Source organism: Passer montanus, unplaced genomic scaffold (assembly GCF_014805655.1).
Source record: "Passer montanus isolate IOZ18808 unplaced genomic scaffold, ASM1480565v1 scaffold130, whole genome shotgun sequence".
Taxonomy (NCBI): domain Eukaryota; kingdom Metazoa; phylum Chordata; class Aves; order Passeriformes; family Passeridae; genus Passer; species Passer montanus.
Window position 1 is genome coordinate 115,992 of NW_024359833.1, and position 13,120 is coordinate 129,111.

The 13,120-nt window shown below is 42.6% G+C and overlaps 1 protein-coding gene across 3 annotated transcripts in view; it reads left to right on the forward strand.

Annotated features, from left to right (window-relative positions):
* CAST (calpastatin) overlaps positions 1-13,120 on the forward strand; it is a 50,122-nt gene that overhangs the window by 18,785 nt on the left and 18,217 nt on the right. For 2 of the 3 annotated variants that reach the window (XM_039699182.1, XM_039699183.1), the window contains exons 4-6: positions 8,742-8,801; positions 12,687-12,737; positions 13,010-13,066. In XM_039699182.1, coding sequence (XP_039555116.1) covers positions 8,742-8,801; positions 12,687-12,737; positions 13,010-13,066 — 168 coding nt within the window. The remainder of the gene's footprint in view (positions 1-8,741; positions 8,802-12,686; positions 12,738-13,009; positions 13,067-13,120) is intronic. The other variant, XM_039699181.1, reaches the window with a different exon arrangement.

Below are 13,120 nucleotides of genomic sequence, written 5' to 3' on the forward strand. Positions count from 1 at the left end.
GCTCACAGCCCACGCTGTTCTGGCTTCCAAGACCTGTGTGATTTTTTTTTTTTTTGGCTTACTAATGCAGAGCCTATGAAGCCTGTACTGAGTGTTGCATAGCCAGGGTGTGGTGCTCTGCAAGAGCAACTCCTTGTTTGAACTGTGCTCAGGTATCTGTAGTTTATTGCACTTAAAAATATGTGTTTTAGCATATCTGAAATGTGCTAAAACATCTGGGAAAAACTAACACTTTTCAATTGATTGTATTGTTTCTGCCGTAGTGAACATTAGGGTAGGCATTGCTTAAGTAATGCCACTGTTTGATTATTGTTGGTAATATTATCTCTCCTTTGTAGAAAGTTAAAGTAGTGCATGAAATAGCCCAGAATTTTTAAACATTGCAGACACCTCTGCTGAGTACTTGATGTCTTTTATTTTCTTTTCTTTTTTTTTTTTTTTGTAACTATTTTCCTCAATATTGTGGTATGTAATACAATTTATAATAGCTATTTCTGCATTCGACATTTTCCTTTCTAGACTAATATTTGTTACTTTCAGTCTTTTAGATAACAGTGCTTTCTTGAGTGCTTTTTTGGTTTGGGATTGTGGGGGTTTTTTTGGGTTTTGGGGGTTTTCTTGTTTCTTTTGAGTGCTTAGATACATGGGGTGTGTAGATCTTGCAGAAAATTCTGTTTCTGATCATGGAGTTGCAGAAGTGAGCTCCGTGACCAGTTTTTCCTCATAGCTCTGGTTGTAGAGCTTTGCACATTAGGGGGACACTCCCAGTTTGAATTCTGTGCTGCCCTGGTGGCCCTTGGAGGGCTGGGAGTGAGGGTAGAGAAGAAAATCTCTATCTCCAGCAAGCAAAGGAGCTTTTTTTCCACTGCCCTGGTCTCCAGCCTCTCCACTGTCCCCATTTCTGCCCCTTGTTTCCCTGAGGGGAGGATGCTCGTGCTCATTAACGCTGCGGGGCTTTGTCTGCCCTTCTGCCAAAGGGAGAGCCTGGCATGGAGTCAGGGAGGGTGGCAGCTTTCAGCACTCTTTGGGAGCTCCTTAAGGCTCAGAAGCCCTGCTCATGGAACAGGTCAGGTCTGTGCCTGCCTTTATGCCATGCTCAGTGCTGGAACCACCTAGAAAATGAACATTTTTGATCCCCAGGAGGGAAGACCCCCTGTAAGGCAGGATAAAATCTCACTAAAGTGGAGATTTCATATTTTTTTTACCTGGACCATAATGCAGTTATTCCTCCAGAACATCCTGAAGGCCCTTCTGAAGTAATTTTAACTTGAAGCCAATGCTGAAGCAAGAAGTGCCCCAATCTGCTTCTTTTTAAGTGGAAGCAATAACACAATACTGAAATTTTCTAAAATTATCTAAGAACAAAGCCCAGTGACACCACCAGCAGCCCTGGTTGTGCAGCTTTGCCCTGAGATGACATTTAAACAGCCAAGTTCTATTCAGATTCTTTGACTTGGAGTTTTTTATTTATTCTCCTTGGTGTTTTTTATCTATTCTCCTGTGTTCTCCATTCATTTTGGTAGCCACGTGTGTGTCACTCCATACAACCATTCATGAATAATTTTTTCTTTCCATCTTCTCTGCAATCTGGGAGTGAAAAAAACCAAATTTGCTGTTCTGAGTGCTGCTCCCACATTTGGTATTGCCTGGTTTGGTTGCTGCAGTGGAAATAATCGAGTTCATAACCTCAGAGACCTTTAGCCTCAAGACGAAGCTGCGTTTTACGTTGTGAACGTAAAGTTGTTTTACACTGAAGTTGTGTTTCAGTGTCCTTTTCAACCCCCACTTTGGAGAACACTGGTTCTGTTTGTAGCTCCCTGCTTCTGTCTGTGGCTCCCCTTTGCATCCCAGCCCTGCAGAGCACAGTGTGTGGTGTGACACTGCAGACCAAGTGACACAAATCCCAGCTGAGCTCAGCAGCGCCGCGTGGCATGTGGCTGGCACCTAATCTCCTGTTTTCCTGGTGTTTATGTGTCAGCTTGCTGCTGCAGACAAGTGTGGAATGTTCTGGTGTTTGAAACAGCACGCAGAGAATGGAAACAGCTGGCGGGAGAACTTGCAGCTAGATGCTCACGTGAGGCAAAACTGAAAAGAGGATTTTTGAGCTGCCCACAAAAGCAGGGGAGTGAGTCTGCAGTGAGCAGCTCATACATCACTGCAATCCTCTCTTGTGCAGAGTGGGAACCTGAGAAGAGGCTGGACAGGGCTGGGGCACTGCTTCTAATATCTGAATGTGACTGAGTGAAAGTGAAATTTCAGTGCCTGCCAGCTTGTAGTTTATTGTCACAGAAGGAGGAAGTTTCCAGGAGGAGGTAAATGAAGAGCACGTTTTAAGGGGAAATAAGAATGAGGAGTTTAAAGCTGATTGTTGATTAATTTAAAAGAAAGAAGGATTGTGCAGCCTGAAATGCTGAAGTGGTCTGTCTGCAGACACACAGAATGTGAAGGCAGCAGATGAAGTCTGTTACCCTGCTTGGAACTTACTGACTCTTTTTCCAGGTCACTTCCAATATCATGGAAGAGCATTAAATAGAAATTGACTTTGTATATAGTGAAGTCTTTAAAGCAGTAGGCCAAGCCGCATGCTGGAATCTAAGTGATTCCTCATGGCCACAAATTGAACTGTGAGTTTGTAAATTCTTGCTGTGTAAATATTGTGCATGACCTGTGACCAGCTTTCCCTCTGCTTCCAGGAGAAGCAAACAGGCACAGTGTTTCTTGCCACCAGGTGTGGGATACTTAAAAAATTTTGTTAAAGCCCTAACTTCCTGCATATAAGTGAGCATAGACTGAGGTGTTGGAAATTAAAGGAAAAGTGAAATACTACAAAAATTACTTAAAGTGAATTGTCATTCACTGGCCTCAGCTGTGCTTTGTTCCAGCATAAAGCTGTTCCAGAATCTTAACAGTTGCTAAAATGAAGACAAAACAAACATGCAAATATTAAACCTCGAATTAGGTCACTGCAATCCAGATGTTGTAAGACAGACATCTCAGCTAAAGGTGGTTTGGCAGTTTCTAGGAGGTGTGAAGCCTTGTTCTACGCTGTGGTAAATATAATACTGGTTCTTACTCACTGATTTGCTTGTTAACATTTCATTTAGTATAGCCAAATTCAAGTGCAAGTAGGTTGCCTCTGAAAACACTGCTTGAAAACCTGTTGAATTGAATTTGAGTAACGTGGTTAACCAGCTTTAGCCGATGCATGAAATTCAGTAGAGAAGTATTGAAGAGTTTCATATCTGTGTCAGAATGGCAGAAATTTTATTCTAAATTCAAAGAGGAAGAAACCAGTGAATCTGTGTAGTGGAAGTTGTCTGTCTCAATATTCCATGAGCATCAATAAGTTTAGCAGCACTTGAGGCCGTAAAAGAGTCTTTAAAGGCTAACCAGCACCTCAGTCTCCTGGTTCAAACCAGTTCCTTTAAAAAATTGTCATGTTTTTGTTTCATGAGGAAATGGCTGTATTTCCTCTGTGTCTTTTACCTTCTCTAAATGGTGGTTGATATTGCTTCTGGGTGTAGATTAATAATTGTTGCAAATGCTTGTCCTGAGTGGTGAGAAAATGGCAGAATAATGAAATTTTAGGGTTATTCTTTTTCACGATAGTAGCTGCAGAAATTTGAACTATAATGATAGTAATAGATTGTAGATGTTTTTCGGTTGTATTCACACCAGCTGAATTTATGAATGCTAAAAGCACAAGGAAGCATCTCAGACAGCTACACCAGTGTCTGAGTAATACACAGGTGCTAACTAGAAACCTGCATCCTGCTCTTCCATTTCATTGGGTTCTTAGTATTGAGCCTCCACAGAATTTACTGACTGCTTGAAATCTTGAGAACAATATTGTTTTCTTGGTTGTTGTGGGTATTTTTGGTCTCTCCCTCAAAAATCTGTTGTTTTTCTTAGAAATATAATATCAGAGCTGCATATAAGAGCAGCAGTTGCAAAATAGTAGAATATTTCCAAAATTACTTGGGATGGAAAATAACACAGGAGGCACTCAAAGTTGTAATATTTTAACTCAGCTTTTATAGACACCGTAGCAATAAAAGATATTTAAAGAGTTAATGCTTAATCTTTTCTCCCATTTTAAGTCACTGCACGTCTGGCACGCCGTGCAGCTTTAAATGTTTATAGATTTATGTATTTATTTGTACATGTGAACACACGCACACCCCCTTGGTGCTGTCCCTGCCCCACCTTCTGCCTCTGTGTGTGTGTGTGTCCAGGGATGGGAGGGCTGCACACACACCATCAAAGCAAGTGAGAGGTTTAACCTCTTAACAGCTCAAGTGGTATTTCACACTTGAGCGAAATAACCCATTATTTTTCACAGTGGTTCCCTGAAGAGCTTTTGCTGCCCACATCTTACAAGCGCCATTAATTAAAGCTCAGAATTAGGGCCATTCATAGGAGAGAAGCAGCCACTCACAGTCAGGTAGATTAGGTTTTCCCTTGCATTACACACCCTGTGAGTTAGTAATTGTGGAATCATAGGGAAGCAGTCCCAGCTCAGTCATACCAAAAGGGTGTTATCCCACAGGAGCTCTTCAGTCCTCTGTTCTAGACTCAGTTCGGCTAGATCACTCTAAAAATGTTTGTACAAGCTCCCCCAAAGGCTGCTAGAGCTGGAGGTGCCTGATTTATGCAGGCAGCCTTTGCCTCAGAGTGGGTCTTCTCTCCGGAAGGAAGATCTTTGAGCACAGACCTGAAAGATTTTTTTTTATTTATTAAAGGCTAAGTCACTTCTTTGCTTCCCATTTTCTTGGGGCCCTGGCCAGAGTACAAAGCATCAGGTCCTGACTCACCTTTCCCTGCCACTAATTCCTTCATACATAATTTTTCTTAATTTTCCCCCCTAAACCTGTCCTCGTATCTTAAAATATTCCTCTCTGATGCAGTGTGATGGCAAAAATTGTGCTAGTACTTGACCTAGAGAACCTTAAGCCAAAGAGGCTGGAAGTTACATTTTACATTTATATTTACGTTGTCACAGCAACAGATTACTTTTTCCCAGATTCCTCTTCCCTTGTTTGGTTTTGGTAGGAGAATCTCACTCTGTGACATTATGGCCTTTGCATGTTTTTGTCAGTATTGCTGCCTGTCTAGAAGGGTTTGGTGTTGTTTTGGATTTCTGTGCTGCTGCCTTCAGCCTACCAACCAGTGTCAGAGATCAGGAGCGCTGCTTTATTCTGAAAGCAAGATTGTAACTCAGTGTTACAGACCAATTTCCCCATTTTATTCGAGAAAATGTCACCTCAAGCAAAGTGAAAAGTTGCACTGGCAGTGTGTCCTCCTCTGGAGGTTTGTTGCTTTATTCTTCTTTATTCTTCTTTATTCTTATTTATCTTCTTGTTGTCATCTCAGCATTTCTGTATGGGTTGCTTGCTAAATGTTTGCAGCATCTCTTCTGGTTTTGAAGAGACCCACCTGGTGCTTTGTGCTCTTTTCTGAGGTTGGGCAATGACCTTCCTCAGCCTGATGAATCTTCCTCATGAATTTCCAGAATTTATAATTTTAGTTGATGTTAGTTCCCACTGCACTCGGTGTAGTTTCAATGATCTTTAAGTCTGTGAAACTGAGAGCACTCATGGATTTATTTGCCTGTTTTATTTTTTCAGAGGGCAGTTCTCTGAGCTGTTGAAATTTTTTATTTTGCTGTTGTCACTATTATTTTCTTCTTCCCCTGTAACACTTTCCATTTTTCATGCAGATTTCTGTAGAACTCACAGTGAGACCGGATAACCAATTTCTGATTGTTTTGTTTTGCTTACCCACTGCTTGGCTTCTGTGACAGTTCTCTTTCAACCAGCACGAATACTGCCCTGCTAACTTGACAAATGGGTTTCCAAGGGTATTCCTTCTCTTAACTCCATCAAATTGGATCCCAGATCTCCTCATCAGCCCTTCCTGGAAAGCCATCCTCTAACTCAGGAGAACCTGAGGTCCTTTGGTCAGCTCTGGTGCAAAGACTGGTGTTACCCCACACCGCAGGTCACCCAGCAGCTCTGCTGGCAGGGTGGGGTAATTAATGAGCCTTTGCCTAATCAGTGCTGTCCTGTGACCTCTTCCCTGTGTGCTGAGTCCTGCTGTGGCGGTGTTAGGTGGATCCATGCTGTGGATTTGCCTCCCAGCTGACACAAGAGCTGTGTGTTAGCCGTGCCCCAGGCTGGGATCCCTCCTGCCCCTCACTCGCAGGGCACCAGGGCTGGCACAGCACCCTCCAGAACCCACTTTCAGGCAGATCCCACAGCGGGGGCAGCTGCAGGAGGAGAGGAACCAGCAGTGGCTGTGCTGGTTCTCCCCTCCAGGGATCCCTGACAGCTCAGAGGGCACCCCACTCTCCCTCTTGCAGCATCTCCTGACGTTCCCTGCCCCAGCCTCCCGGCTAAACCCTCACTGTGTGACACCCCAGCCTTCCTGCTGGGGCTGTCCAGCCTGGGCTGTGGGCAGGGTGTGCCACAGCCACATGGCAAAAGCCTCCTCCTGCGTCAGGAGGGTTTTGTTGCCAGGTTGCCAGGCAGCGCTTCACTATTTACCTCCACGCCTGACACACGATGTTGCTTCACGCCTTCTGCAGTCCCTCTGTGGAGCTGTGGCCGAAACATCTGGGCACAGCTGGCGGCAGAGCAGGGTCCTGGGGACAGAGCAGCGTGAGGTAAGAGGCTGATTGATCCCTGAGCCAGGCTGGCGGTGACAAGGTGACCACCCCAGACAAAGGGCTTGGAGCTCAGCAGCCTCTTGGCGTTGTCAGCCTGGCTGCAGACCCCCCTGGCTGAGGGGCTGGCACAACAAGGGCCCTGCTTCTTCCCTGGAGTGGCTCTTTTTTGGGGAGAGAGTGGAAAATGGTGGGCCTTTATTGTGGGACTTGAGCAGGAAGTGAAGCGCGGCGCTCCTGTGCTCTTCCCACCTGTCCTGCTTTTCTCTGGATCCTCGGGGCTTTGTTCCCCTGAGTGTCCCCAGGAAGGATGGCCTGGTGTCCTCCACAGCCCCTGGTCAGCATCGAGCTGTTTTTTTTTTATTTTCAGAGGGCTCCTCCTCCTCCATTCTTCACCCCTTGGCTTCTGCTGGTCACTGCCCTCCAGCTGGGCAGGGCAGGAAGGAGCAGCTGGGGTTTTGGGAAGTTTTCACTCATCCCTGCAGGTTGTGGTGGTGCTGCTCTGCTGGGGAAAAAAAGAATTTTTCCGTGCATTTTGAGACAGTGGCTTGGTAGGAGTTTTCTGAGGGCTGGAAGGGAGAAGGGCTCAGATGAATGTTTTCATTATTAAACAGACAGGGACTATGGTGACTAATTCTAAGGTGTAGAACAGATACCTACTTGTTAGTCATGCAGAAGGAATTCAGATTAATTTCTTGCTGAGGAAAGAAAAGGAGAGGAAAACTGTTGAAGAGCAAATTAAGAAAAAATAGCTGATGGTCGTAGTGGAAATAGGTTAAAAGGTTATTAAAAACTTTATTTTTCTGCTGTGATGTAGGAGGCTCTTTACATTCCTGTGTGTGTCTCCACCCATGCAAAAACTCCCACATATTAAGTAGTCAACCTGTAGGTATATGGAAGCAGGAATTATTTGTTTACTTTTCTGCAGTGTGACAACTGCAGATTCTCTATAATATATATTTGGAATAATCAAACCTCTCACTGAGATGTGTGAGACATCAGCTAAGCTGGTGGGGAGACCATGCTGTTGTCATCACAGTGTGCATTTTAAATTCTGTACAGCTTTCCTCTTATTGCTGGGAAATCCTTGTGGTGCAAAAAGTTAAGGAAATTAAATTTTTTTCCATGTGGAAGTAAGAAGCCACCCTGGGGTCTAGAGTAGTAATATGGTTTCTGCTCATTCAAACGTGTGTGTGTGTGTTTTCATACTCCAAGTAGCGTGGTAAACAGAGGCAATGTAAAAAAAATGGATGGAGAGGAGAAGAAGTAAAAAAAAAAAAAAAAATTATAAATTGTGCAGTAAACTTAAATGTGACCTAAGAATGTGTTACTGTGACAGAGATGGCAAATCACAGAATCATAGAATACAGCTTTGAGCATTTGCAAAAATACAAAATACACCTTTAAGCAGAGGAGCATGAAGCAGGAATAGAGGAGTAGTCTTACTTCTTTATAAAGTATTGATGAGACAGCTGGAATGTTCTGGGCTTTGAAGTTTGATACAGCCACAACAGCAACACACCTTGTTTTTTTTTGGATTGACATCCCTGAAGCCAGGAGAAGAGACCATATCTTCTGTAGAGTTCCAAGGTCAGATGATACATAGGAACACTGAGGGGGACTTGTGTTATTCACATATTAACTACTCCTTTTTGTCTTGACATATCTAAGTTTGATACTTCAGTACTCAGTATTTTTTGTAACAAACCAGTAAATCCAAAGGCACAATTTTTGTTTAAGAAATTTAAAAAGTAGCATGGGCGAATCCTGCAAAATAAGTATATGTGCTTCAGTGTGAGAGCAGGCTTTGAGTTTGTCTTGGTACTTGATGGAAAATTTGCTGTCAGTGCATGTCAGAGGAGAAAATATAATGTCTAAAGAAGGTCTGTGGGCCTCTGTCAAAGTTCTATATGTATTGTGGAAATACAGGCTGGGCTAAAGATCTCAAAAAATAACTCTAATTGTCAGAAATAATTTATTCTTCATTTTCATCTGATAACAAGTGAATTCAGATTCTTTATGCTTGCTTAATACAAGTATTTATTACAAAAGTAAAGTTGTTTTTTTTTTCTCTTAGAAGCAGTCTCCTTCTGTGGATGCATCAAAACCACAAATTATGAAGCCATCTGAAACTAGGGTAAGAATTTCAGAAGGAAATCATGCTTGCAGGGCCCATGTATGAAGCCATGGAATTTAGTTTTTAACACTTTGATACTGAATAACTTTACCCATATTTCTTATCGTAGCTTAGTTTCCTTTGCAAAAGAAGGAAAAAAAAAAATCTAAAAAAGTGCTATTCAAAGCAAGCAGAGGTTTTTACAACGGCAATAAAAAGAAAATAAATTGCAATGTTAAATTTTAGCTCTGTCAGTTTTGTGACATGCGCATAGCTCCCCCCAGTGAAACTGCAGAATTATTTAACTGGTGATGATTTTTCACACACTCAACAAGTCCAGGGTGAGCTTCAGCTTTCTCCGTACGTACAGTTGCATCTTCTGGTTAATCTCCTGTGTCTCCCTGTCTGACAGCTCCCCTGCCTTTGCCCTTCACGCTTGTTCTGTCTTGTTTTATGACTGGGGCTTCCTCAGTGTCAGGGCTGTGTCATCAGTGCTGCCCTTTGCTGGCCAGGGGAGACTCATCGTCCTCACCTCGCCCAGCAGGAGTTACCTGTGTTGTTTCAACAGATGATTAATGGTTCTACCCCCCCAGCCCTTCTCATTTTCCGCAGCCATAACAGCAAAACCAACAAAAGCTGGATGCCACAGCAGGCCAGCAGGGACTTGTGTGGTGGTAAAGGCTCGGGCTGCCTGCACCTCATGTAAATGCCAGAAAAGGGGTGCGTGGAGGGGTGAGGCCCCAGAGCCAGCCCTGCAGGTAAATGGCACTGCTGGAGGCCCTGCCAGGCACCTTTTGGGCACCTACAGCCTGTTGGCACAGTCAGAGCTGAGGTTACCTTCACAGTGGTGTTTTTTTTTTTCCCCCATTTATCAAATTGGAAGTTTCTTTGTGGTAATCTTTCACTCTTGCCTCTGCTCATTCTGGCCTGCACGCCCATCTCTGCATTTGGACTTAGCCACTACATTCCACTCAGCCTTTTGAAACCCTTTTCCTCCGTGCACACGTACGTCTAAGAGCTGAATGGCAATTAAACAAGTCTTCCATTTGTGCACCATCATCATTACTCACAAATGAAGGCATCTGCCAGCATCTGGTTTCTCCTCCCTGTTGTGTTTGTGGGCAAACTCATTTGTGTCATGTTCATTAGTGCTGTGGTTCTCCATATGGTCTAACCCAGACAGCTATGGTCTTTCCCTACTTGAAATTTAAAACAACTCTCAGAAGAATGTGGTAAATGAGCCAAAAATAGAGTAGCAGAGGCATGCTTCAGCACTGTAAGACTGGTAAACACAAATCCCTTTGAAACAGTGGCCTGCATTTGCATGTGTAACATAATTAATGTTTTCTTTTAATGTCTGTTGCATTATTAATGTCTTTCTCCTGCTGGATTAAACAAGTTATTTGCATTTTTGACAGCAGACTTCTTTGAGTAGAACTAAGGTTGCTGAGTCACTTCAATTTCTAGTCCTAAATTTCTTGCAAATTAACAAATCTTTCCCAGCTGCCTGCTATAACCACACCTCCTCTGTCCTTCCTGAAGTCTCTCTAGTGTGCCACTGCTCTTAAACATGCTCTGGACCCCTCCTTAACCTCCAGTTCTCTGTGTGTGCATCCTTTGCCCCCAGTGAACCCTCAGGGCTGTGCCTCTCCGAGAAAGCCCTGAGTTCACTGTGGCGGAGGAAGGAATGTGGAATTTCTTGTTCTGTGGGCAAAGCCTGGGCTTAGGTGGGCAGTTTTCTCCACAGAAATTCAGTGCACTCCATCAGCTGATGCCATGGCTTCAGTCTGTGGCTGCTCACAGCTGGCTCTGTGTAAAGGATGGCTGAACAATTCCTCTGAATGGATAGTCTCATACAAAAATTGTTGGTTTGATTACCTGGTTTTTATGTTTGATTTTTTTTAAATTAGATTTGAACCTTATAATTGCTAAAAGTGTATCTAAATAGATGTGTCTCTGTGTGTGAGCAGGTGTTTGTAATAATGTGTTTTGTTGTGGCCTCAGCTTTTGTGTGCAAGACTTGAATCAAATCCTTGCCCATATAGGTCTATTTATTCTTCAGCATCACCAATCATAAATTTATAGTATGGGTAATTCCTCATATTTTAAACATTATAGAAAAGGATAGTGAGTGATGCATGTCTCACACAGAAGGTGCATATAATCAGTAAAATAATATTTACAGTATAAAAAGAAGACTTACAGTTGTTCATAACTGGTTTGGCAAGTTGAGAATTTGTATTCAATGCTCTGTACAGGTGTTGCTGGGTGTGGGCAGAAGTGCAAGTACATGTATTTTATGGTCCTGCAAAAATAAGGCGTGCTTAGTTTTCTTCTGAAAGGCAGATAAGAAAAACCTGAATTTGTACTGTAACAGCAGGGTGCTTAGAATCCTGAGCAAGCAGTAGTCCCAGAGTCAAACTCTGTATTTTTTGTACTTCGTCTCTGCACTTCTGTTATATTTTTTGCATCTTGCTGCTGAAGGACACCTCATGTCAGATTGACTATTTGCTACAGATGTAACAGAAACACACCCAATCTTAATTTGTTTTATAAACTAGGAAAATCTTGGATTATCCTCTCATTACAGGATTATTTTGTGTACAGGTACAAACAGGGATGTGTGTCTTTGAGTTAGCAGTAGTCAAGTAACAAGGACACACAAGTGAGAGTATATAAAGCATGACTGAACCTGAGAGATACTGTGCTTTAATCAGGTTTTAGGCATCAAGACAAAATACAAAGCAGGGAATTTGGGGAGAAGGTGGGAATCTGCGACCTTAAGTGAAACATTTATTTTTAATATCTTTTCCTCACTTTGAGAATTTTTGCTTCTCACTCTCCATCACTATCTCCCCATTTGTGCGTGGAGGTGTGTCCCTCAAAGCTTCCAACACCTCTGCCAGGATTATGCCCAGGCATCTGCGTTTAATGTGTGCTCAGGATTTCCCAGCCAAGTGTCTGCAGTTCAGTGTGGGGGTGTGAATACTTGCGTAACAAAATGTAAACAAACTTAGCAAATTTCTCTGTGTGGTCAGCCAGAAAACGGAAGCTGGGTGATTCTAAGTGGTAGTGAATGTTTGGCAGATGAAAGGCTCTTTCTGTGCTGCTCATAGTGAACCAGCAAGAAGAAATAGGAAGAAAAACATGGTGAGGAGGCTGGGTTTCTCTCTTCTCAACAATTCCACAATTTTTCATTTTCAGCTCTTACTGTTGTGAATTTATTGCTTACTGTACTTTGACTGGATGAATCACAGGAATTGCTTTTGTGGCATGGCTGCAGAAGGTTCTCAGGTGTAAACCCTGGAAATGCAGTCGTGTAAGATTATCCTAGCCAGGTTGTCCAGCTCTGTTGTAAAATAAGAACATTAGGAGGTTACAGAGGAAAGAAAAAATACAAATTTCTGCTGTGTAGTATAAGGGTATTAACTGAACATGTCCCAGCCTGTGTATGTGCCATTGAATCTAAGTAGTTAATGCCTTTTCCATCATGCCTACATGTATTTTTATAATTACTTACTTTGCAATTATAATTATTTTATTGATAAATTAGTGAAAAATAATCCATTCAATCCACATAATCCAAATAATATTTGAGGCTATTTCAGAAATTGCTAGTGGCAAGTTGGGTTTGGTATCTAACTGGTTACTATATTTTAACATCTTTCCCTGTCAGTCCCCCATGTGAGGAATGAGTGTGTTTGTGTGTGGATGTTTGCACATATTTGAGTGCTCTTAAATCACTGGTAGCCCGTGTTAGGATGTTATGAACTGCAAGATTAGTGTGTAGTAGTTAGCATGTGTACTGACAAGTGTGAGCCTGTCTGATATTCTCCTTTACATAATCTGATCCTCTGCAAATAACCATGCATATTAATTGCTGCATAAATGTTGTTTATATTTCAGTCTGCGCCGACAACCACAGCAGGAACTGAAAAAAACACCCAGTCAAACAAGGTAAATATCTACCTTTCACCTTTGCAGAGCTGCTGCACTTTGGTCTTTTACTAACTTTGAAAAAAGAGGCTGAACTCCTGGCTGTTTCTGTGTCACATGAAACTGGTGTGTGACCAGTGACATATCTGGGCATAAACTTCAGAACAGCCCAAGAAGTGTCCTCTTAACCATCTTTAGATCTGTCTTGTGCTTGTTTGGACTGGCTTGGATCATGTTCTGTAGCACTGAGTGGTAGAAATGGTAAATTATCTCAATATTTTATTTTATGACAGCCAACAGACTCTCAAAATAAACAGCTGTCTGAAGAGAAGCAAAAGGAACCCAGTGATGTAAGTAGTATAATTTCTACCTCTCTCTCTCTTTCTCTCTCGCTCTTTGAATTT